Source organism: Penaeus monodon, chromosome 6 (genome assembly GCF_015228065.2).
Source record: "Penaeus monodon isolate SGIC_2016 chromosome 6, NSTDA_Pmon_1, whole genome shotgun sequence".
NCBI lineage: Eukaryota > Metazoa > Arthropoda > Malacostraca > Decapoda > Penaeidae > Penaeus > Penaeus monodon.
Genome location: NC_051391.1, coordinates 37,064,188 through 37,089,187, shown reverse-complemented (window position 1 = coordinate 37,089,187; position 25,000 = coordinate 37,064,188). Strand labels below are relative to the sequence as shown.

At 44.0% G+C, this 25,000-nt stretch overlaps 3 protein-coding genes across 4 annotated transcripts in view; all 3 read right to left on the bottom strand.

Moving 5' to 3' along the window:
• LOC119573967 (spermine oxidase-like) overlaps positions 1–1,077 on the bottom strand; it is a 20,172-nt gene extending 19,095 nt beyond the window's left edge. Inside the window, exon 1 of the mRNA XM_037921068.1 lies at positions 1,043–1,077. Coding sequence (XP_037776996.1) covers positions 1,043–1,077 — 35 coding nt within the window. The remainder of the gene's footprint in view (positions 1–1,042) is intronic.
• Positions 1–19,477, bottom strand: part of LOC119574423 (L-threonine ammonia-lyase-like) — a 19,494-nt gene extending 17 nt beyond the window's left edge. The window contains exons 1-13 of one of the 2 annotated variants that reach the window (XM_037921642.1): positions 18,802–19,477; positions 16,149–16,383; positions 12,224–12,372; positions 11,826–11,960; positions 10,893–11,027; positions 10,354–10,499; positions 8,891–9,053; positions 8,181–8,333; positions 6,969–7,108; positions 6,323–6,447; positions 5,317–5,417; positions 3,037–3,236; positions 1–1,456 (exon numbers count right to left, since the gene is read on the bottom strand). The exon at positions 1–1,456 is cut by the window's left edge and continues 17 nt beyond it. In XM_037921642.1, coding sequence (XP_037777570.1) covers positions 3,105–3,236; positions 5,317–5,417; positions 6,323–6,447; positions 6,969–7,108; positions 8,181–8,333; positions 8,891–9,053; positions 10,354–10,499; positions 10,893–11,027; positions 11,826–11,960; positions 12,224–12,372; positions 16,149–16,383; positions 18,802–19,446 — 2,259 coding nt within the window. In that variant the 5' untranslated portion in view covers positions 19,447–19,477 and the 3' untranslated portion in view covers positions 1–1,456; positions 3,037–3,104. The remainder of the gene's footprint in view (positions 1,457–3,036; positions 3,237–5,316; positions 5,418–6,322; positions 6,448–6,968; positions 7,109–8,180; positions 8,334–8,890; positions 9,054–10,353; positions 10,500–10,892; positions 11,028–11,825; positions 11,961–12,223; positions 12,373–16,148; positions 16,384–18,801) is intronic. The other variant, XM_037921643.1, reaches the window with a different exon arrangement.
• Positions 19,447–25,000, bottom strand: part of LOC119573966 (histone-lysine N-methyltransferase 2D-like) — a 13,142-nt gene continuing 7,588 nt past the window's right edge. The window contains exons 3-4 of the mRNA XM_037921067.1: positions 20,727–21,860; positions 19,447–20,696 (exon numbers count right to left, since the gene is read on the bottom strand). Of these exons, the coding sequence (XP_037776995.1) occupies positions 19,485–20,696; positions 20,727–21,860 (2,346 nt within the window). The 3' untranslated portion in view covers positions 19,447–19,484. The remainder of the gene's footprint in view (positions 20,697–20,726; positions 21,861–25,000) is intronic.

Sequence of the window (25,000 nt, the reverse complement as noted above, 5' to 3'; positions counted from 1 at the left end):
TTTGCAGTCTAAATATAAATCTGAAGTACAAGTTATTCTTAATGTGACCGTTTACATGTTAATATGAGCAGCAAAATATAACTTCAAAAGAAGTCCATTCCCTTTTTATTTGTATTATAAATGAGACGGTAGGAAAAGCTAGGAAATACTCCTGATCACAGAGTTATTGCATACGTGGCTTGCATTTGCAATGGTCTTGTTTGTACTGAATACAGTCATAGGAGATGCCATGGATCATTATTTTATTTGTGGGCAATAATACCCTCTCACACTTATACATGTAAAATCATGTACGTTCACAATCACTTTTCATAAAACCTCATTAGAATATTCATACTCGTTCTAATGCTCACACGTAAGTAATACTCATAGTGGTATTATATATATTAAATTATCATTATTTTCTTTGTTCCACCATCAGATGGAGGAGCTGCTCTGAATGATCTAAGATTACACTACATATTTTAAAATATGAAAAACCCACATTAAAAGGTACTACTAAAAAAAACAAGGTTTATTGTAGCTTATAATAATCACAACAAAACTGTGACTATACTAAGCACTCCAACATCTATTTGTATACATTAAAAAAGAGAAAAGTAACGGGGTAAGATTTTTTTTATAAAGCAGGGCAGCTGTCGAGGAAAAAGAGGGTCATACAAAAGGCGCAAGGACACACACAGCAGGGACAGTCGCGTCATTGTCTGGGTATCTCTGGTCCAGCCGTCATACACCAGACGTCATATCCGGAACTGTCCTCAGTTTTATTCAATACTGCATCCTAATCCATTAAATAAAAGTACTGTAATCAGTAACACATTAACTGCAAAACTGCCTTTCATTTACATATCTCCCTATGCTGCATTTCATTCTTTTCTCAATAGTCACTGGCTGTTTATTGTCTTAATAATTAGACACGTTCAAAAGAAGCTTTTGCAAAGGATTATAGATTATTTTCTTAAATCAATAATTGTCTCTTTACTAGCTGTGAATCCGACACTATGCGCCTGCTTCTCTAAGGCTACATATCTCTGAGACCTACAAATCAAAGGGTTTCGCCTCCACTGGATCTACCATGATCTACGAACACTTGTTATGAACATAATATTCTATCTCTCCATTCTCTACCTACAGAGGGCTGCCATACCACTTTAGTAGACATAAATCATCATCTCCTTCTTGAAAGCTTTATACAAGAAAAAAAAAACAGTCACGATTCCCTATTATCCAAAGACTACATAATACAAAGTCTCAAATTAGCCACGAATATCAGGTTTTATACAGAATTCACGGCAGCCAAGAAGCTCCACTCTCTTTCCCGGAAGCTACAGGAGGACTTACGCTAGTCGTGGATCTGATCGGCATTGGCAAAGCGGACGCGCTGGTACCTCGAGCACAGGGCAGCTCGGAGCTCCAGGTAATGCTCATAGTCTCGAGTTTCCGCCATGACCTTCACCTGGTGGAATTACAAGGTCAAGAAAGGTTATTTTTCAGTGCATTTTTTTTTTGATTGTTGATATAGTTTATACGGTTGTGACTAATGGGTACAGAACTTGATTTGTGATAAATGAATTTCATTTTGCTGGCCAATTCATGTTATGTTTACTTACCGGTCCATAAACAAAATCCTAGGTTTTGGTATTTGGCCAAAACAATATTTGTCGATTTACAAAGTACATAACCTAAAGTCCAGTAAAATAACTTTTGTTGAAATTAACTGTACTGGTTAATGCTTCCTTTAAAATTAATTCGAGATTTTAATAAGTATAGGCCACGTTTTTTTATTACATTTTCTCAAAAACAAAGAAACATCAACCATACGACAAAGAAAACTGATAGCAAAGAGTATATTTTCCTTGATCAAAAAGGAAATAATATGATTTTAATATCTTGTGGTCAATAGGGTAACAAAAAATGCTTTACTATTCTACAAAGCGTGGAGTGTCATGAAAGTTATAACATTTATATATATATATATATATATATATATATATATATATATATATATATATATATATATATATATATACATAGAATTCATGTTCTTTTTTAGATCTGATTCCAGAATTAATTGTTACCTTAATACCTATGCTGAAAACGATGTGCAATAAAGAAATAAAAAAGAAAATACTTTCATCTCCTCTTCTCTATTCTCTACTCTTCCTCTCCTACGCATTCAGTCGCTCTCTTCTTCTATCTGTCTCACCAATTTTCTCTATTTCTCTCTCACTCTGTCCGTTCGTCCGACCGTTTGTCTGTCTCTCACTCGCTCACTTACCCACTCCCTCTCTCCATCTCTTTCTCTCTTTCTCTCTCTCTCTCTCTTTCTTTCTCCCTCCCCCCATTCTCTCTTTCTCTCTCTCTCTCTTTCTCCCTCCCTCCCATTCTCTCTCTCTGTCTCTGTCTCTCTCTGTCTCTCTCTCTCTCTCTCTCTCTCTCTCTCTCTCTCTCTCCCTCTCCCTCTCTCTCCCTCTCTCTCCCTCTCTCTCTCTCTCTTTCTCTCTATCTGTCTCTCTCTCTCTCTATCTCGCACTCACTCTCTCTTTTACATACCATCCCACACGCATACACATACACATCTTTCTCTCACTCTTCTTAACACATCCCATGCCTATAGGGTGGAATAAATCAATACATATATGCAAAGGCGTATAAACATATAATTACATAAACAGACCAAAAGCTGCAGCAGTAGATGCAGACGTATTATAATCAAATACTGCTTTTCGCACCGTCCTTGTGTACGTTCAAAATTCAAAACATGCGGTGTTCTTGTCCTTTTGTATTAAATAAATAAACACAGAGACGTTTCCACTGGTCTGTAAGAGAATATATTACACCAAATCCATCAATGTATAATACAGGTAAAGCAGACATAAAATCCAAATAAATAATGATAAATACTAAATCTATTCCCACATGCCTTTTTACGAATACAAACGACATATCTCATGCGCAACTAACACAACTCGCAAGTAAGTACAAGCAGCAAACACACTCAACAATAAAAAGCAATAACAACGGAAAGCGTCATACGGGAAAGAGAGAGAAGCGCTCAAGCAAGAAGAGGGAGGGAGTGGGGAGGAGGCGGACGGACGGAAGAGCTAGTCCCTTTGCGAGGCGTCCGCCGGCGTGACCGCTAGGCTGCCGAAGCGGAGGATCTTGTAGCGCTGGTGGAGCGCCGAGCGCAGTTCCTCGGAGTGGTCCCTGTCGCGCGTCTCACAGAGCACCTTCACCTGCGAGACACCAGAGACACCACCGCATGCTTCACCTACTCAGAACCTTCACCCTGCTAGGGTAGCTTCAAGGGGTTTAACCCATCACCTTAGCCCATTTTTGCTATTTTCCCTATCCCTCTCTTTCCTACTCCTTGTTCCTAATATGACCCTTCCCCAGAACTCGTGTTTTGTGTGTTAGGGACCAATCAACTATGCAAGGATTGAGTGGTCATTATGCAATAGTGATGGGGAATGAGGTTTCATTTTTCAATGTGTTTTCAAATTACAGAAACCGATGAAATACATTCCGTTTTATTTTAATGGTAATTTTAAAGGAAAAAAACTTTTTTCTCTCCCATCACATTATATAATGAACTTTCCCTGACATTCCTTGCGGAATTTAATGTTAATCCGTTATATACATCCCTCTGGGTTATTTTCTTTTCATGATTATTCCTCAATTTATTATACAATATTTTGTGGATAATATAATCTCCCTAGTTAACATAAATGATTAGCAATTGATATTAGTCTGCATATACTAGCAAAGCTACCAGTCACTAGCACCTCATATAAAAGCACACTCTACATGTATGTACTCTATAAGTATAAGCACATTATATGAAATTTCTAATTTTACTAAAAGCCAAACACACAAATGTTATATATCTGATAAAAGCACACAGAAATATAAGGAATACTGTATATGAATAAATCCAAACTTTACAGGCATTTAGTTTGTAATAAACGAACCACAAAACGAATAAAAACGATTCGGTGTTTCTTTTTCCTGTCTTTTCTAACGCATTACTGAGTTTGTAAATTGTGACTATCTCTTTAATAAAAAAAACTGTCTTTCAAGCACAGGTTGACAACATGTATAATCAAGAGTTTCATCGGTCATTTTGGTAATTTTGAAGAAAAAAAAAAAGGATCAAGCCTTTAGAAGATGGTCGATTTTTAAAAATCATTTTAGTACAAAATATTTTTTTGCCAAAGTTGTATGTTCCATATATGTCACATCTATGGCCTTGTGGGTTTGTGTTTACCTCACAGTGGAGAGTTCGAGCATTCGTATCTCCGAGGTGGGCCACAGTTCGTGTTAGGAACGGCATCCAGTCAGGTAAGGGCGGTGGAAGCGAATCAAAGTCACGCAAGGGAACTTTATCACTGAACGGCGGAGTTTCAGGCGTGACATAGTAATTAGTAATTAATTATGGATCTAATGCCTCAATTGTCATATATTTTTTTACTCTTATCCCGTCATTTTAACCGATAAACTGATTACTGCCAGATTACGCAAGAAAACTAACTGGGTATCTTTTGTGAGGGTATCTAGTTTATTCAATCACTCAACTCAAATTAGTCTAACATATTTTTACACACTACAGTTAATGGAAAATAATACTATAAAACACTGCCTTGCCATGGAGGACCTCATGCTGGTCATATTTATTCACAGTCCCACTTTGGTGTTCATGACAATCTTGAAAACAACTACGGTATTTTCCAAACATCAATTCTCCCAAAGGAAAGTTAATAAGGAAAAAAAGGTAAATAATTCATGCTACCTTTCTTCAGTGCGACACAATAAGATGCACCATATATCCCCCCAAGTAACTACTCGTCCTACGGATCACTCAACCATGGCATGGTTGGAAACATTAGTATACCAGGTTAGTATTGTAAAGTAAAGCCACAAATGATACGAGATCCAATACTGTGCACATTGCCATTTGGAGCTAAAATAATGTGACGTAAATAAAAAAAAATAATATATAATAAACTGGGAAACAACAGAGAAAAAACAAACACATATGTGGCTCCACTACAATCTCCATTTCGAATATACATCATTGATGTATCATCATCAATGTTGTTATCACAACAACATATGTTGAAGAATATGAAGAAAAAAATATGAAAGAAAAGAGAGACAAAAGGAAAAGAAAAAAAAAGAAAAAGAAGAAAAAAAAAACAGCCACAACCCTATGTTTTATAATGCTTCGAAAGCTTTTTAGTAAACACAGAACCCCAACTATATCTCGCTTTAAGGTTTTGCTGTTTTTGTTTATTTAGCTGAGGCTTGATTTCTTACCTCAACACTGAAGATGTCGTTTTTAATCCAGGCTCTTTCGTGCAACATATCCTTGATGGAAACGCCTAAGTTGGCCAGCAGTCTTGTCAGTTCAGCAATACCTGTGTGTTTGGCGCGTTGTAATAACAAGTACAGTAGTTTTAACCTAATTTTAGAAAAAGAAACGTTGTTTTACTCGGGACTGGATTGATACTCGACGGAGAAGGAAGGGACATAAACTGTGCAGTGCAAAGTGCATGGTCTTACTTACTTACTTACTTCATCGCATATGTGTCTATGTGTCTGTGCACACACAGTCATACACACACACACACACACACACACACACACATATATATATATATATATATATATATATATATATATATATATATATATATATTTATATATATATATTTGTGTGTGTGTGTGTGTGTGTGTGTGTGTGTGTGTGTGTGTGTGTGTGTGTGTGTGTGTGTGTGTGTGTGTGTGTGTGTAAATATACATATACATATATATCATATACATATATATAAGTATATACATATACATACATACATATATACATATATATATATAATATATATATATATATATATATATATATATATATATATATATATATATATATATATATATATATATATATATATATACATACACCCACACATACACACACACACACACACGCATACACACACACACACACACACACACACACACACACACACAAATATATATATATATATATATATATATATATATATATATATGTGTGTGTGTGTGTGTGTGTGTGTGTGTGTGTGTGTGTGTGTGTGTGTGTGTGTGTGTGTGTGTGTGTGTGTGTGTATGTGTGTGTGTGTGTGTGTGTGTGTGTGTGTGTGTGTGTGTGTGTGTGTGTGTGTGTGTGTGTGTGCGTGCCTGTCTTTTGTTTAACACACTCATGTGCAGAGATACACATAGATACACAAAACGGCGGCGCCCCCGCCCGCGCACGCCCCTGCCAACCTAGCCTCACCGCACAAACCTCCGGGTCTGTCGCTGACGGTGACGGTGAACTTGACGAGGCGACCGTCCGCCGCCAGGCCCCGCTCCAGGCAGCGCCCCAGGATGGTGGTGTCGATGTTGCCTCCGCATAATGGTATTACAACCCTGTGCAGTGTCATTAAAAACAAGCTCTATTATCGATGTATAATTGGTTTAGTAGAAGCAATGTTTTACCACGGATATAAGAAATATAATAAAACATGAAAATATCATGAAAAAGCACGTTCTTCCTTCGATAGAGACGCACAGGCACATGCTGTGCGATGCATTTTGCACAAGCAACTGCAAGCTTCTTAAAACTTCCTTTTGTCTCTTATATCTCTCTTACCCTTCATTTAAAAGTGAGTGACGTATGTTAATCTTACAAGATAAAGTGATTCACTGTTGTATGCGAGCTCTACACACCTATCTATCTTAAGAAGTATATATGTAAACATTATACAACCCTCGTTTTCTCTATATATCCGTAAATAAGGAACAATGATTCATTAAGAAGTACTAGGTAAGAATAACCAATGAATGAACTGAAAATGACATCATCTCCCACTTTCAAAAGGACTCACGCCAGGCGCTTCCAGAGCACCTCTTCCTTGGCCAGCCTCCCCGACCCCCCGCAGGACGCTCACCTCTTGCCCTTCAGTTCGGGAAGCTCCCCGGCGAGGACGGCGGCCAGGGCGGTGGCTCCGGCTCCCTCCACCACGGCCTTCTCGTGCTCCACCAGCCGGAGGATGGAGATGGCGATCCACTCCTCCCGCACTGTCACCACCTGGTGGGGAGGGGTCTGTTAACGGGCGTGTACAGTGTGGGGCATGTTAGGTGTGCGAACAGAATCTACACACGTTGGAAGAGCATATAGGTTGTTAATTATATAATCTATGTAATCTGTAAATATTAATTATGATTTATTTAGAATAACAGGGACCGAGTGACGCGAAATGCAAGAGAAAGCCTCCCACTCGGCACTAAGATAAAGGAAAGTGACAAAAGGTGATCATTCCACCCGTACCCTAACCTCAAAACTTACTAACCCTCTTTTACCCTACGCTTCCCCATCTCACATATCCAACAGGAAATTTTTGACGTTGACTCTTACTATACTTACCCAACATCCTTCCCTACCTAACTCGCGCTACCCTGCCTTTACCTACCCTCCTTCTCACCCTAGAGCCCACCCAAGCTACTTATACCTCTATCTTGTACTATATGACCCTTGATGTCTGGCACATTTAGTTTTTCTAACCTTTATCCATTAGCCATCTCTCTATCTTACATTTCAATTTCCCTCCCGCATGCCCCACATTCTTCGCTCCCCACCTTCTTTACGCCCAAACAATACCTACAATACATTCCGTTACCCAACTACCCTCCCCATTTAAGCCCTGGTTCCACTGCCCTGACTTAGCCTCGGACCCTCTCGTTTTGGTTTCATTACGGGTGTACTCCCCCGGGTTAGGTGCGTCTTTAAAATATTTTACTGATATAACTGCCAAATATCTTTTAAGAAATTGCAGACAGTCATACACTATAGAATCCTCACTGCCCGTGGAAATAAAAGGTTTGATTCCTAGGCCTAGAGAAGTGGCCGAAAGGGCAATAATCCCGGACTTGAGTCTGGATTGAGAGTCAGGGGACTCATCCTCCCAACGTTTATCCACCTAATAAACCCATCTCGCCCTTAACATATTCTCCTTGCTTATACCTGCCTTACCCACATGATAATCCTCCTGCCCCTACCATACCCGCACTCACCCACTTTACCCTCTCCCAACCACTAGACCCTCGCCCACCTTCTTTACTCTCGCCCACCTACTATACCCTTGCCCACCCACGACACCCACCTTATCGACCAGCGGCGCGGCCGTGGCGTAGGCGTTGACGCCGACCTTGGGCACCGCCAGGCCGTCGGCGAGCGTGGACTCCGCCTTCACGTAGACGGGATGGCCGGCCTTGAGGGCGGCGCTGAAGCTGGCACACCGCTCGGCTTCTACGCCCTGGCGGAGGAAAGGGGGAGAGAAAGAAATTAGGAATATATATATATATATATATATATATATATATATATATATATATATATATATATATATATATATATATATATTTGTTTTTGTAAACTTCCGTTCTGGATTAATGAATTATTTATTGATTATATACGGAGGGAGGGGGGTAATTAGAAGAAGAAAAAGAGTAATCTTGAACTGCCTTCGCAATACTGATTAATCCTCTACGAAGGGAGGTGGATGAGAGGCTAAAAGTAGCATGACCTGCAAATAAGAAGGCCCGGCGGAGGCTAAGACCGCAGGGCCGAGGTCAGGTTCCAGAATATCATTGACGATTTGCCTGAGACACTAAAACGCACTCCTCATCCTGGAATCCTGGAAGCCATCTATGATTCCTACAACCGAGTCCTCTACGGCAAAAGTAAAGAACACCTATAATCTAGAGTAAAAAAAAACAAAGACAAAGCAGGAAAAATGATTACATTCTATAAGAAAAACACCAGTGACTAAAAACACATCTAGAAATGATAAAAAAAATATATAATCCTTACGATGACTTGCACGTGTGGATGCAGCGCCTTGACCGCCAGCGCCACGCCCGCGATGAGCCCGCCTCCGCCCACGGGGATGACCACGGCGTCGATGTTGGGCACTTGCTCCACGATCTCCAGCCCCATTGTGCCCTGACCGGCGAGGATGTGCGGGTGGTCATATCTGCAGGAGGGGAGAGGCTTAACGCTTTCATTCAGGAGTCTTGCATATATGGTTCCAAGGTTAGCAGGGTGTAAGCTGGTATATGATTCTTTTGCGGCGTTTCTATAAAGCGAAGGAGAACTAGACCGTCGTTTCTTTGTTTTGTGTATGGAGTGACTTGTGGGTTATGCAATAGTGCAGTCATACTTATTATATTCAGAATATGATTGTAAACAACTAAAAGTGATGCCAAATACACGTAAATACATTTAAATATTTGTAAATCTTTTGTTAATAATATTCATTCCATTCCAAGTCCCAAACATATATAAAACAAAGACCTTGTGCCATCGAAAGCATTCACTGACTCACGCACACGCTACCGTCCCGATTCAAAAATGGGCCTCTCTGACTAACAACCAAATATTTCCGAGGGTACACTCATCCCTGAGTTAATTTAGCATATGGTGACTCATAACCAAAGACTAACCTTGCTGTTTGAGTACCAGAAATAGCCAGGGATTTAGGCTGACTAATAAACTGTGTTTAGCGATTTTTCTAATAGCAAACTGCTTTTAGTAGAGTCTTGGTCTGTTTCACTGTGATACGGAATAAGTTCTAAAACAAGACGAATAATTGAATTAACCTTTAGATAACAGCAACCCAAAGAAAACAAGGTCGTTGCGCAATGAAGGGACACAAATTCTGGCAAAGATGCAGTGCATTCGCCGAAATTTTTATTGCTTTGGGAAATATTTGCTGAGAAACGCTCGTCTGGATGAAAGAATATTTCCATTTTTAGTGTTCTTTGTTTCTCGCTCTTTCTCGCCCTCTCTCGTGTTTAATCTGCCTACATTTCTTACTCTGTTTCCTCTTCTCTTTCTCTATTGCCTAGCTCATTCCTTCCTCTCTCGACCTCTATCTTTCCCACCTCTCCTCACCCTTCTCCCCACATCACCCCTGCTTCTCTTCCCCCACCACGTAATTTCCCTTCCCTTCCCTATTTCCCTTACTCCTCTTCCTTCTTTTCCTTGTCTCTCTCATACATATAAGGAAGTGTCCTCTTCTCTTTCCTCTTTCCTCTTCTCTCTCTTTCCTCCTGCCTTCTTTATTTCTCCTCTCCTCTCTCTCTTTCTCTTTCTCTTTCAACTCACCTCATCTCTCTTTCTCTCTCTTTCTCTCGCTGTCTCCCTCCCCCTCCCCTCTCTCTCCTCCCCCTCCCCTCTCTCTCCTCCCCCTCCCACTCCCTCCCTCCATCCTCCCTCTCCCTCCTCCTATTCCTCTCCCCCTCCCCCTCGCCCTCGCCCTCTACCTCTCTCACCCATTAATATACAGAAGGTCCTGCTCCTTGGCCATCTTGAGCGCGATCTCCCGGCACTCCCCGATGTCACTGCCCTTGACGATGATGTTGGCACCGTACTGCCGGCACGCCTGCACCTTCATGATGGGGGCCACTAGGGGCATCACCTGTGGGGAGGGGGTTGGTTAGTTTTTGTTACTGTTATTATGTTCCTCAGTATCATCATGGATAATATCATTATTATTGTAATTTATCCATTCCTACTTTAGCCAGCGACCATACCTTCATTATCATCACCATCATAATAAGCTAGCCATAATAACAACTTTACAAAAATGATGTTAAGAACAAATGATAATATCATCGGCATTGCTACGCAATTATCCTCATCATTATTATCAACTTATCAGTACTTCTACGTTACTGTTCAACTATTACTACTATCATCAAGCAAGGCCCACAGCACAGTAATCATAAAGTCCTCAATCAACCATCAATCGAGAGACACATATGCACATAATAAATTCCCCTCTGCCTCTGTCGCCGCCCCATATCCTCACCACAGTGACGGGGATGCCCAGGTCCTGGCCGTGGTAGGAGAGAGCGAGGGCGTGGTTGCCTGCTGAAGCTGCGATCACGCCCTTCTTCCTCTGGCTCTCGCTCAGCATCAGGAGTGTGTAACGGGCACCGCGTTCCTGGAAAGGGGGGGGGGGTAGCGTTTTTATTCTTCGTATTTTGTGTGTGTTTGTGTGTGTGTGTGTGTGTGTGTGTGTGTGTGTGTGTGTGTGTGTGTGTGTGTGTGTGTGTGTGTGTGTGTGTGTGTGTGTGTGTGTGTGTGTGTGTGTGTGTGCTTGTGCGTGTGCGTGTGCGTGTGCGTGTGCGTGTGTATTCGTGTGGGTGTGTTTGTGTCTATTTCTCTGTGTAATTAATCTACATGGTTCCTGAAAAATTGTGTGTTATTGTGTTTTTTTTTTCAACCGTTTATTTGTTAACTGACGATCTATCTTTTTCTATCTACTTGTTTATCCATCTTGTTCTTGGAATTGAGTAGAGATTTCGTCTACTTCATTTTGAATCTGTCCGTCATTCTCTTTCCTCAAATGTTAATTTATGTCTCTATGTCTGTTTCCACATTAAAAAAAAGACAAAGGAAAGACAAAGAAAAAAGAAAGAAAAAATAGAAGAAATATGAAAAGGAAAAGATAAAGAGAGAGAGAAAGAGAAAGAGAAAGAAAGAGAGAGAGAGAGTGAGAAAGAGTGAGAGAGAGAGAGAGAGAGAGAGAGAGAGAGAGAGAGAGAGAATAAGAGAGAAGAATAGAGAATAAGAGAGAAGAAGAGAGAAGAGAAAAGAGAGAGAGAGAGAGAGAGAGAGAGAGAGAGAGAGAGAGAGAGAGAGAGAGAGAGAGAGAGAGAAGAGAGAAGAAGAGAGAAGAAGAGAGAAAGAGGAAAAAAAATAGAAGAGCGGAACAGAAACAACCCCCCCCCCTACCCACCTTGAAGCTTCCGGTGAACTGATTGAACTCCTTCTTGAAGTAAATCTCGATGTCGGTAATGCTGGACATGTGAGAGCGAGTGCAGGGCGTGTTCATGATGCCTGATTTGATCTTGAAGGCGGCGGCACTCACGTCCTGGTGGGGGCGGGGGCGGGGGCGGGGGTGGGGGTGGGGTTAGGGGAGAAACGATGGGGGGTTAATGTTTTCTAATGTGTATTTATTCATTAACTGTCCCCAAACAAGTAAGATTTATGATTGAGTCTATGTTCAAAAAACTATTTCATCTAGAATATAATAATAATGATAATAAAATACGCACATCTTTCCAAGACCAAACAACATAAACATTAAAAAAAAAAAAAAAAAAAAAAAAAAAGGAGGAATATCCTCACACTAACCTGGAAATTGATGACCTTGGGATTCTTGGGGTCACACCAGGGGTCGAACAGGGGGTCCTCGCTCTCCTTAGGGGTGGGGGTGGCCGGGGTCGGGGTGGGGCTCACGGCCGGGGTTCCGTCGGCAGGCATCCTGGCTCCTCGGCGGGGCTCTGCTGGTGAGAACAAGGGGGGGGGGGTTAGGGGCATGGGCGGTGAGTGGTCAGTGGCGACGTGTTCTGGCGTTGCATACGTCAATAGCCTTCTTTTTTCAATAAAATTATATATATATATATATATATATATATATATATATATATATATATATATATATATATATACATATATACACACACACGTATATAATTCTCTTGAAAAAAGAAGTGCTAAAACGAAGCCATTTACCCTATGAGTCATTTAAGTCGAAAATAACTCTAACGCCATGAATTACAAACAACCTTCCACGCAAAAAAAGCTTAGGCCTATATCAGGCACCTGCACGATCCCTCGCGCTAACAGTAGGCCTATAAGAACGTCCTTGGCATAACATAACCCTCTCGGTGGCATCAGCTGGAGGTTTTTACTTGGTTAAAAATAAATGAACAAATAAAAAGTGAAACGGATAATGATGATGAATTATGACATTTGGGGCCGACAGAGTGATCGTTCCTACGCTGGATGTTTTAGTAGAGGAAATATGAATAGCAGTAATATTAATAGCAATAATAGTATTAGTAGTAGTAATAGCTGTAATAGTTGAAATAGTAGTAGCTCTAGTAGTAGTAGTCTTACAATCATTGTTATTCTTGATATCAGTAATGTCATTATTATTTTCATAAATGATTTCATCATTACCCATATCATTATCTTTGTGAATAACGTCACAAGATTAATCACTTGATCTTTCATCTGATATCATTTTATCATCATAAACCATTTGAAATTCTGGTTATAACGATGTCCACCAAATCTAAAACTCTTACCAGGATATTCCCGATGTTGATCAAATGTAATCCAACTTGCCAAATAGAATTCCTACCAGGAATACCACACACGCACATAGAATCTCAGTTCACCTTCGCCTGATTCTATGTAGCATGATCCCATACACCAATACGCACACGTTAACATATACACATCCGTATGTAGGAATACACAAATACACACGGACAACAAACATATACTACAAAGGTATACGCACACACAGAGACGCACACGCAGAAACAAACTTACAAATATAAAGACAAAAGCAAACTTACACATACAAAGACATACATACATACAGAGCCACATGCGCAAATGCAAACGTACACATAAAAGATATACGTAACAAATAAAAACGACGATAATAATAATAATAATAATAATAATAATAATAATAATATGATGATGATGATGATGATGATGATGGTGATAATAATAAAACAAAATAATATTGATAATAATAAGAACAAAATAATAATGATAATGATAATAACAACAACAACAATAATAATAATAAAAACACCTAATAATGACAATAACATTAAAACAAAACAAACAAAAAAAAAACAAAATAAAATAAATAACAGCAGCAGCAACACCAATATCAACAATAGCAATATTCAAATTATTCTTGCCGGCACCCTCAACACTTAGGCAAATAACTGTGTCGCAAGCTGTGTGTCGCGTTATTCTCGGGAAGTTACCCCACCTGTCCCGCCTCTCTGGCACCTTTGGCACCGGCCCTCTGCCACCCCCTTCCCCTCCCCCTCCCCCCTTCACCCCCCCCCACTCTTCATTCCCCATTTGAGTATATATCGATGAAGTGACGTCATGTCGATTTTTTTGTGTTATCATTTATCTATCTATCTATTTATTTATTCATGCATTTGTTTATTGGTTTATTCATTATTACTGGTATTTTTCTTGTCTTTTATATTTCCATATTTTTTAGGATCGGAGGAAGTTAATATGTGGGAGGATTTGTGATTACATTTATCGGATTTCTCTCTCTGTATCTCTCTCTCTCTCTCTCTCTCTCTCTACTCTCTCTCTCTCTCTCTCTCTCTCTCTCTCTCTCTCTCTCTCTCTCTTTTCTCTCAATCTCTCTCTCTCTCTCTCTCTCTCTCTCTCTCTCTCTCTCTCTCTCTCTCTCTCTCTCTCTCTCTCTCTCTCTCCCCCCCCCCCTCTCCTTCTCTGTCTGTCCGTCTGTCTCTGCCCGTTTGTCTGTCTGTCTCTCTCTCTTCTCTCTCTCTCTCTCTGTCTATCTCTCTTTCTCTCTCTCTCTCACTCGCTCTGAACGATGAGAGAGAGAGTGAATGAGTGAGAGAGAGAGAGAGAGAGAGAGAGAGAGAGAGAGAGAGAGAGAGAGAGAGAAAGAGAGAAAGAGAGAGAGAGAGAGAGAGAGAGAGAGAGAGAGAGAGAGAGAGAGAGAGAGAGAGAGAGAGAGAGGGGGGGGGGGGAGGGAGTGAGAGAGGATGGGGATGAGCAAAGGAATCGAAAGAATGAAGGAGAGAGAGAGAGAGAGAGAGAGAGAGAGAGAGAGAGAGAGAGAAGGACAAAGGTATAAGAAAGAAAAAAAGTTGAGATTTGAGGAAAACGTAGCTAGGCAGGCATACGGAAAGTGGATAAACAGAAAGAAAATAATAGAGAGCAAGAATGAAGAGAGTTAAGTTTAGCCAGACAGCCAGGCAGAGTGCGGAAGGGAAAAACAATGGCAGGGACACAGACAAAGACAGGGAACGGGAGGAGAGGGAGAGAGGGAGAGTGGGGAGAACGAAGGGGAGGGAAGACGAGAGAGGAGTAAGGGGAAGGAGGAGGAAGGGGAGAGAGGGAGGGGAAAGGAGAACGACATCAGCTTCACTTAGAATTAAATTTAGAATTACTCCACTTGGCAAGAATGCTCGACGGTGCCGACTAAACACGTGACTACACAGAGGTGGCGTGGACGTCACAGGTCAGGTAAAATAAAGTCTGTATCATCACTAACGTTCCTTCCTCATCACCCCTAACGAGCATTTATTGTTATTGCTTTATTTTTAGAGGCTTGTTATAAGAGAAAATTGCTTGTATAAGGCTACAGAGTTTTTGAGGTGATGAGGATGGCTGACGTGACGAAACTGTGACATCAACACACCATTGATTATCTAAAGACATGGTGTCTCAAAGCTAATCAATTACGTATTCAAGAAAGGGAACTGGAAAGGAATACTTGCCAATGACAGAAACGATATCCGAAATAAAACTAACAATAGTAGGAAAGAATTCTCCCAAGGCCAAATTTACTCGACTAAACCTTTCCTTAGCGTGCAAGTAGCGATCGAAATCTGATATAAGCGTACACACGAAACAACCTTTGTATAAGTACGATCATGAAAAGGCTTCGTAATAGAATAAGAAGATTTTTAAATCAAGCATTCTCTCTCTCTCTCTCTCTCTCTCTCAATTTCTCACTCTTTCCCTCTTTCTCTCTTTCTCTCTTCTCTCTCCCTCCCTATCCATTTCTCTCACTCTTCTTCCTTCCCATCCCCTTTCTCCTTCCCTTTCTCTTTTCTCCCTCCTTCTCTCCCTCCCTCCTTCCCTCCCTTCCTTCTCCCCTCCCACCTTTCCTTCCCCCCTATCTATATCTATCCATCTATCTATCTATATGTATGTATGTATGTATGTATGTATGTATGTATGTGTGTGTGTGTGTGTGTGTGTGTGTGTGTGTGTGTGTGTGTGTGTGTGTGTGTGTGTGTGTGTGTGTATGTATGCATATATGAATGCTTGCACACACACACACACACACACACACACACACACACACACACACACATATATATGTATGTAAATATACCAGTATATACCCAGGAAGAGGAAGAAGGAAGAAGAAAAAGAAGAAGAAAGAAGAAGACGAAAAGGAAGAAGAGGAAGAAGCAGAAAAAAAATTCGCCTCCGCCATTCGCAAAACGGGCGTTCAACTGACCGTCGGGAGTGATGTAGTGAGCCCGATAATCCCCGAGCGACGTGGAGCGCTTGCGTTGGACGAGCGGGCGCGGGGGGGGCCCTGTGACCTTGGCGTGGGGGGAGGCGGTGACCTTAGCTGCAGGGGAAGGCTCCTGGGGTTGCAAGACCTTCCCTGAAGACGGCGGTGCGGCGGCGGGGGCAGCGGCCGGGGCGGAGGAGGCGAGACCAGGAGGCGGTGAAGGGGCTGCCGGGATCTGAGGGAGAGAGCAGGGGTAAAAAGGGTGGTTGTCATTATCACCGTGAAAGTGACGAAGGAGATAATGATGTAGAAGAAGGGGGAGGAGGAAGAGGAGAAGGAGAAGAAGAAGAAGGGGAAGAAAAATGAGAAGATGAAGAAGGAGAAAAAAGAAGGAAGAAGAAAGAAGAGGAAGAAATAAAAGAAGAAGAAGAAGTAACTGTAGTGGTAATAGTAGCAGAAGGAGAACAAAAAGGAAAAGAAGAAGAGGAAGAAGAAAATAGATAAGTAGTAGTACTAGAAGAAGAACAAGAAGAAACAAGAAGCCCCAAAAAGCAAATGAAATAAAGACGAAGCAAAAGGAAAGAAGAAAAAAATAGAAGAGAAAGAGTAGAAAATACCACCGCAAGATGTCTCTCAATTCCAAATGAATGTTACTATAAAGAAAAAAATACGTACGAAATATTCAGACTCATTCATTAGGGAAAAAATGTGACGTAGAGAAAACAAATCACAACAGTTTTTACGTAAATTTTCGTGACTGAAAATTCATTTAACACGTTTCTTATAATCCCAGTGTGATTTGCGATAAAAAGGATAAGCGAGAATGAGAAAAAAAATGAAATAATAATTTCTCTTTTCGTCTTTCTAAAGAATGTCAAAGCAGTTCGTGATATAAAAGAATAAAAGCCTCGGCCTACAAAAGAAAGACGAATGGCCATCAGTCGACCAGCTGGAAAGACTCCAAAATCGTTAAGAATGAAAGCGCATGACACACAAAATCTCGCGGGCACGTCACTCACACTTCTCTCGCATGTGGTGGCTGAGACATGAGCGTGAGTGTGTGTGTCACCTCTCCCTGCCTCCCAACACTCTCTGACCTCTGCTGACAACGCTTTCTTCTCTCGGGTGTTGGCTAGGCTGTGGGTCATAGTGTGAGAGGCAGGGAGGGAGGAAGGAAAGGTGGGAGGGGGGAAGGAAAGGTGGGAGGGGGGAAGGAAAGGTGGGAGGGGGGAAGGAAAGGTGGGAGGGGGGAAGGAAAGGTGGGAGGGAGGAAGGAAGGGGGGGGGGGAGAGGGAGGGAGAGAAGGAGGGAGAAAAGAGAAAGGGAAGGAGAAAGGGGATGGGAAGGAAGAAGAGTGAGAGAAATGGAGAGGGAGGGAGAGAAAAGAGAGAAAGAGAGAAAGAGGGAAAGTGAGAAATTGAGAAAGAGAGAGAGAGAGAGAGAGAGAGAGAGAGAGAGAGAGAGAGAGAGAGAGAGAGAGAGAGAGAGAGAGAGAGAGAGAGAGAGACAAAGGCAGAGAGAAGCAACTATTGTACGTCATGACACTTTTATTGTTCTTGTATTTAAAAACCCGAAGAAGGAATGTTATCGAATAGCCAAAGGAAAGCTTACCATTCCCCCACCCCCCTTTTAGAGCTTATTAGAGCTCATTAAATCTCTATAAAAGAACTGAATAGAAATGCCTCTCGTTGTGGCCCTGACTTACGGATAGGTTAGGGGGGGTGAGTGGGGTAGGGGGAGGGAGAGGGAGGTAGGGTGGCACGGTGCCAAATGACCCGCGCTCGTATGTGGAATTTCAGCAGAAAAACTAGCTTTGTTGAAAACGTTCACGGCCATGAGGGGAGATTCATCGACACAAGTAGGGATGTAAGTTAGTGAGGCAAAAAAAAAGATTTAGATTTAGAAATTACACGTCTCTTCCCACCACACTGCCAACACGTTTCCACTGCCAACATCACTTCTTTCATGCTGCAAGGGAGAATTTAGATAGATATTTATAGCTTGCTACCCACTTACCTTACCTGCGTAGCAAAATACATGTTTATTCATCTGTTTTATCGGGGATACTAGTAGTCAGAAAAGGAGGAAATGCAGAAATGTATGGAAAATATCCCCTTACATGCACACGATGATAAGCAAGTTTCTTTTTCAACTTGCTGCATTTCCCTTTCTCCAGGTATACGTTCACTAACACACGAATGAAATGTAGAAAAATAAATTAAGCAGATTAGAGAACAAATTAAAAAAACGTATTAGTCACACGAGAAAAGTCGAAAATATGTTATTGTGTCGATACGTACGAATTATTTTACAGGACATGCTTACATGCCTTATCTAAAAGACACTAGAATAACACGCAAAAGTCAATACACACATGGGGTCGGCACTGTAAGCTTATCTATGTGCTGTCTATGATCATAATATGATGATACAGGAAGCTTAGACTGGCTATGATGAGTTTGTAATCGATGGAGGTTCCTTGGAGGTTATGCTAGGGTCATGAGAGGGCTGCTAGATCGTTCATGCAAAAATAACATAACTGCATGTTAGAGGAACCACACGAGCGAGACTGAGGCGAGGCATCGACGCGGCACACGCACACACAGGCGTAAGGACGAGGCGGGGTCTTCGCGATCCACTACCCTCTAGATACCTCCTTCTGTACCTTCGTCGACGCCACTGGTCTGGCCGGGGCTTTCGTTGCTTCGGGTTCGTGGGGGGGTCTCGGCGGGTCGGGCCATGCGTCCTCCGGCTGGTCTTCGGGCGAGGTCATGTCCCAGTAGCCAGCTTGCTGGACGGGGCCGGAGGAGGTCCTTTTGACCCAGGGGGCGACAGGGCGCACGGGGCCGGAGGCTGCAGGGCGTTCCCTCGGAGGAGAGTCCTCGTCCCGCGAGGAGTGCCTCTCGAAGGCCATGATGCGCTTGCTCACGGACTGGCGCACGTACTCGGGGGAGGGAAGGTCGTCGGCCTCTTCGCCCTTCTCGTCCTCGTCCTGGATGCTGGTCAGGATGGACGTCGGCGGCTTTATTCTATCCTCCTGCAGGAAGCCCGGCGGAGGAGGTAGCGCTGTCTCGCCTGGGGCCTCGTCCTTCTCCAGGGGGGGTGGGGGAGGGAACTCCGGCTGAGGAGGGACGCTCGTGTCGGGGGCCCTGCTCGGCCTGGGTGCCTCCTGGCCGGCGTCGGGAGGCTTCGCGGCCGCCGTCGGGGGCTCGGGGGTTTTCACTTTCCTCTCGGGCTCCGGGGGAGGCGCTGGGATCAGCGGCGCCGTAGCAGGCGGCGGCGGGGCCACGACAGACATGCTCTTGGCTTCGGAGGCAGTCGGAGCTGCTGCAGACTTTACCTCGCTCGCAGCCGCCGAGGGCGCCGACGGAGGGGTGGCAGCTGATGTGGAAGCGACTGAGCTTTCGGGGCAGACGGCACAGAGGGGGAAGGAGGTCTCAGCGGGGCGGGAGCGGCCGCACCTGCCGAAATGGGCGGCGTGGTGGATATGACTGCGGGCTTAGGGGCCTGGGGCAGGGCCGGCGCGGAGATGATCTCAGCTGCAGTCTGTTTGGGCGGCAGCGGCGGCGTGGGTGAGCGGGCGGAAGACAGCTCAGACAGCACCAGGAGAGCGGGGGGCGGCGGCAGCGGCGGCGCCCCTGCCTTACTGCCAACAGGCTCGTTCTGGGCGGACGCGGGTGCACGAGAATCCGCCGAAGGGGAAGGTCTCGAGACACTTGGGCCGGGCTGAGGCGAGGATGATTTGACTGCGGCGGGAGGCGCTGGAGAAGGGCCTGCCGGCTCCTTCACGGCAGGAGAGGCAGGCTTGCTAGCAGCAGGGGCAAGGGAAGCGGGCTGACTGGCAGGAGCAGATGTTGCTTGGTTGACAGCAGGTGCGAGAGAGGCGGGTTTGCTGACAGCAGGGGCGAGGGATGCAGGGTGGTTGGCAGAAGCCTTTTGGTTGACGGCAGGCACAGGAGAGGCGGGTTTGTTCACAGGAGGAGCGGGAGATGCTAGTTTGCTTGCGGCGGAAGTCGACGTGGAAGGCGTGGCTTCAGGGGTGGAAGCTGCACCTTTGCTCGTACCCGGAGCGGAAGTTTCGGACATAACAGCGCTAGCTGAAGGGGCTGCTGACTTGGCTGCACTAACCGAGGGAGCTGCTGGCTTGACTGCAGAATCTACAGGGTCCAAAACAGGAGGGGTTGCTGGGGGAGGCGGCTTGGATACAGCAGCGGGCGGAGCGGGCGCTGAAGCAGGCTGAGGTTGCTGAGGCAAGCCTGTAGCCTGCTCTTTCCTCAAAAGTGACTCAGGTGCGGCAGCGCTGACTTCCTTTTCCTTGTCCTGCTGCACCGACGGCCTCCTCCACGGCGCCTGCTGGAGGGGTTCGGTTCCTTTCGGAGCCGCAGACGGTGGGCCTTCGCGGTCTGAGGCTGCACTCGCCTCTGCCTTCGCGCTGCGCCATGGCGGTTGCTGCTGCTGTTGTTTCTGTTGTTGTTGTTGTTGTTGTTGTTTCTGTTGTTGTTGCTGCTGCTGCTGCTGTTTCTGTTGTTGTTGCTGCTGCTGCTGCTGCTGTTTCTGTTGTTGTTGCTTTTGTTCCTGTTGTTGCTGATGTTGCTGCTGCTGCTTCTGTTGTTCCTGCTGATGTTGCTGCTGCTGTTTCTGCTGTTGTTGCTTTTGTTCCTGTTGTTGCTGATGTTGCTGCTGCTGCTTCTGTTGTTCCTGCTGATGTGGCTGCGCAGGAGCTGCCTTGCCAGCCGGTTCGGCCGCCGGCCTCGCCTTTCGCCAGGGTGTCGGGGATCCCGGCCCCGACGCGGCAGCTGCGGTGCCGGCGGCGACGACGGACTTGCTCTCCGCCTCGCTCTTGACACTGACCATTGTCACGGTGCGCTGCTCGAAGTGCGAGGCCTCCTGCTTGACGACCGTGGTGCGAGCGGCGCCTCCGGGGGTCTGTGCGGGTGTGCCCTGCTGCCCGACGCCCTGACCTGCACTGGCACCCTGCCCGCCCGCGCCCTCGCTTGCGGGTTGGGGGACGGAGCCAGCGGCACGCCCTTCGCTCGCATTTGGGCCAACGCCCCTCGCGTCGGACGCTTTCTGGTCCAGCTGGCCGAGGGACTCTGAGCGGCGGCCCTCGTGAGGCTCCGAGCGCGAGGCGTCCGTCGTCGGCGTCTTGCGCGGCGCCCTGGACGGCGAGTCGGTCCTGGACCTCATCTGGTCGGCCCAGGGCAGCGGGCGCGCGAGGGACTCCGACGAGAGCGCCCTGCGGGACAGGTTGGTGCCGAAGAGGGACTTCCGCGGCGCGACGGGGCTGGCGCCGGGCGACGGCCGGTTGGGGGGCGGTCGGGTGCTCGTGGGGCCCGCGGGCTTGGCGGCGGTGCGGCGCGAGGCTGGCGCCGCGATGGTAGCGTACACGGCCGACGGCAGCGGCGGCGGCTGTGCGTCGGGCTCGGCCCATGGCGGCACCGCGCGTTGGCTGGGGGCTTCCTGCCGCGGCGGCCACGGCGCCTTGCCCCGCTGGGAGGCCTCCACCGTCACCTCCGCCATCCTGGCCCTGAGAGCTGCCTCCTTCGGGGTTCCTGCGGCGGCGGCCTTCGCGGGGAAGAACTTCTTGCGGCGCTGCTTGGGCGAGCCGTCGGGCGTGGACGGCGCCGACGTCTGGTACCCGGTGGGGCTGTGGTACCCCGGGGGAGTCGAAGCCCGCGAGTCAGAAGGCGATGACAGGGAAGACTCGCCGCTCTGACGGCCGCCAAAGGGAGCGAGAGTGACAAGAACGGTGTTAGCGAAGACATAATGAAGAATGACTGAGGAATAACCAGATGATCCAGCCCCCCCCCCCAGAATAACAGTAAAACAGGAAAGAAAAAAATGCTTAGAACTCCAACATTCACATCCCAACATGACGACTCCCCCAAAATGCAAATACGAAGCCCACCTCTCGAGGACCCGAAAGAAACATTATCCAACGTGAACGGATCGAAGACTGTTTTCTGTGTACTCCATAAATGAAGCAAATGAATACACCAATGAGTCAATCAATAAGTAACTGAATAAAAAAAATAAGCAAATGAAGGAAGAAACTGATTGAGCGAAGAAGGACTATATCATAAAGGGAGTTTACAATGATACAAGGATTTTATTAGCACAGTAATACTAAAAATAATGACAATAATGCTACGAAACACATGGGTGATAAGTAGATAATTTAACATATTAATAATTACTACTACTACTATTGATGATTAAAACAGCAATGGTGATAGTAGTAGTAGTATAGTAGTAGTACTACTACTACTACTATTACTACTACTACTACTACCAGTAATAACAATGATAATAATATTAGTAATAAAATATTAACAATACCACCACCATCAACAATTAATAATAATAATAATAATAATAATAATATCAATAATAGTAAACCAAGAGAAACAGTAATAATAATGATAATAATAACAATGGCAATAATAATAATAATGATAATAATAACAAGAATGGTAAAAAATAAAAACAAGAATATTTGATAATGATGATAATAAATCAATAGATCCAACTAATGTATACCGAAAACAATTCAGGTCATGTATAATCCACCATTTACCAAACGCGAAGATAATCACGTGACCAAGCGAGCCGAGGTCACAGAGAACGCCTCCAAATAAAGGTCAAGCAGCGCGGCGTTACCTGCTCTCCATCGATCCGTCTACTGTGCATGCGCGGTTCACGACCCACCTTCGTCAGCCTTTTGTGTGTGTTTCTCTTTTGTTTCCCGCTAAAAGTCGATCAATTTTTAATGTATATATATATATATATATATATATATATATATATATATATATATATATATATATATATATATATATATATATATATATATATATATATATATATATATATATATATATATATATATATATATATATATATGCTGTAGTGGTTGTGTTTTTTTTCTGTTTTTCGCTGTCGATTAGTTTGAGGGAAAGAGAGGTGTGCTGTTCTCTTTTGCATCGCCTTGGGTCAAGGTCAAGAGGTCAAGCTGTCACCTTGGAGGAGAGGCGGTCGTGCTCTGTTTCAGAGGCGCTCGTGCTGGCTCAGCTGTTGTCTTTCCGCTGTTGTTGTTGCCATTGGTATTGTTGTAAAGATTACTACCATCATTAACGTTTTCACCAGAAGTGCTGATGGTAATAAATATAAGAATAATAATGAGAATAAGAATAAGCATAAGATTCGCAATGAAAAAAAAAAAAAACAATGGAAACAAATACAATTAAAAAGAAAAAAAATACTGAACCTTAAGAGCAGTAGCTTCCTTTTCAAAGATTCCTCTTTCAGTAACACAAGAGAAAGGCAGACACAAAGAGGAAGAGAGAAATAACGAAAAGGCGAGATAACTAGATGGTGATGATAACAAGGCACGGTAATTGTGATTCTTATTTGATTCTTCTTCATGGTAGGTCGGTAATGGAGATGAAAATAGTAATAATGATAATAATATACAATAATTACAATTTTGTTTAATAATTCTTCCTGTAATCACTAGGATCGATAATCAAGGAGGCAAGAGGTGGGCGTGAAGGAGGGAGAGGGAGATGGCGGATGTGGAAGGAGAAGGAGAAATAGAAGAAGAGTGAGGGAGAGAGCAAGAGAGAGAAGAAATGGAGAGAGAGAAAGAGAGAGGCTAGAGAGAGAGAAGAGAGATAGATAGATAGAGAGAGAGAGAGAGAGAGAGAGAAGAAAGAAATAGATAATCAGACAGGCACAAAACCACTTTCCTCGGCGATCAAACAATATCACTGAAAATACCAGGATGCGCGGGAGGGAGTAAGGGCGTGGCCACCAGTCACTGCAGGCGCTGGCGAAGGAGGGGGGCGTTAGAGGGGGCACAGGAGGAGGGGGGAGGGCGTGGAGTCCGGGGTCCCCTTCCAAGCGCGAATCCTATCCCTCGTTTATTTCGCTGCGTATTTTTTTTTCTTCTTTTTCTCTTCGTTTCAGACTTTTGTTCTTTTTCTGTTTTGTTCCATTTTTTTTCTGGTTGGAATCCTTGCTTGACCTTCCTCTGTCTATATTTTTTCTGCCTTCTCTCTCTCTCTCTCGCTCTCGATATTCATTTTCATCCTTATGAAGCGCTTCTCTTTAGTATGTACCCTCCCTTCTCTCTCTCTATCTATCTATCTACCTATCTCTCTCTCTCTCTCCATCTCTCTCTCTCTCTCTCTCTCTCTCTCTCTCTCTCTCTCTCTCTCTCTCTTACCCTCCTTCACCAATCTATTAGATGTGCATCCTACATAAACAACTATTGTGTCACCCATAAACAATCCGTCAAAAGGAATGGGTAAAGATAGATAATGAATCACGGTTAAGAAATTTGCTATATATAATTCCCATCGATAAATACCCACGTTATGAACAACACTTATAGATATAAATTCCTCAAGAAGCCTAAAAAAACGTTCGATGAGTCAGCTGACATTTATAAATATAGCCAACTATTACGTCACAACAAAAAATGTAAAAAAAGACACACAAAAAAGAGAGGAAAAAGAAATAAAAAGGAAAAAGAGAAAAAAAAGAGAAAGAAAAAGCAAGAAGGATGAAAGAAAGAAAAAAAGGAAGTGTGTTGGACGTACAGGTGAGTATTTTCTGACTCACTTCTGACTCAATCAGCTGATCATTAATCACTAAATTCGTTAGAGAGGCGAGGGGGAGGAGGGCGTTAGAAACGGAGGGACGACGGTGGGGGGGGGGGGTGAGAGAACTGCCAGGCATGGAGAGAACAAAAATAAAAGTCGTTTAGAAGAGAACAGGGAGGAGTGAGTAGAAATGGTCTACATATGTCTATCGTATTTTGCATAAAGTATAGCAATTGCATATTTCTT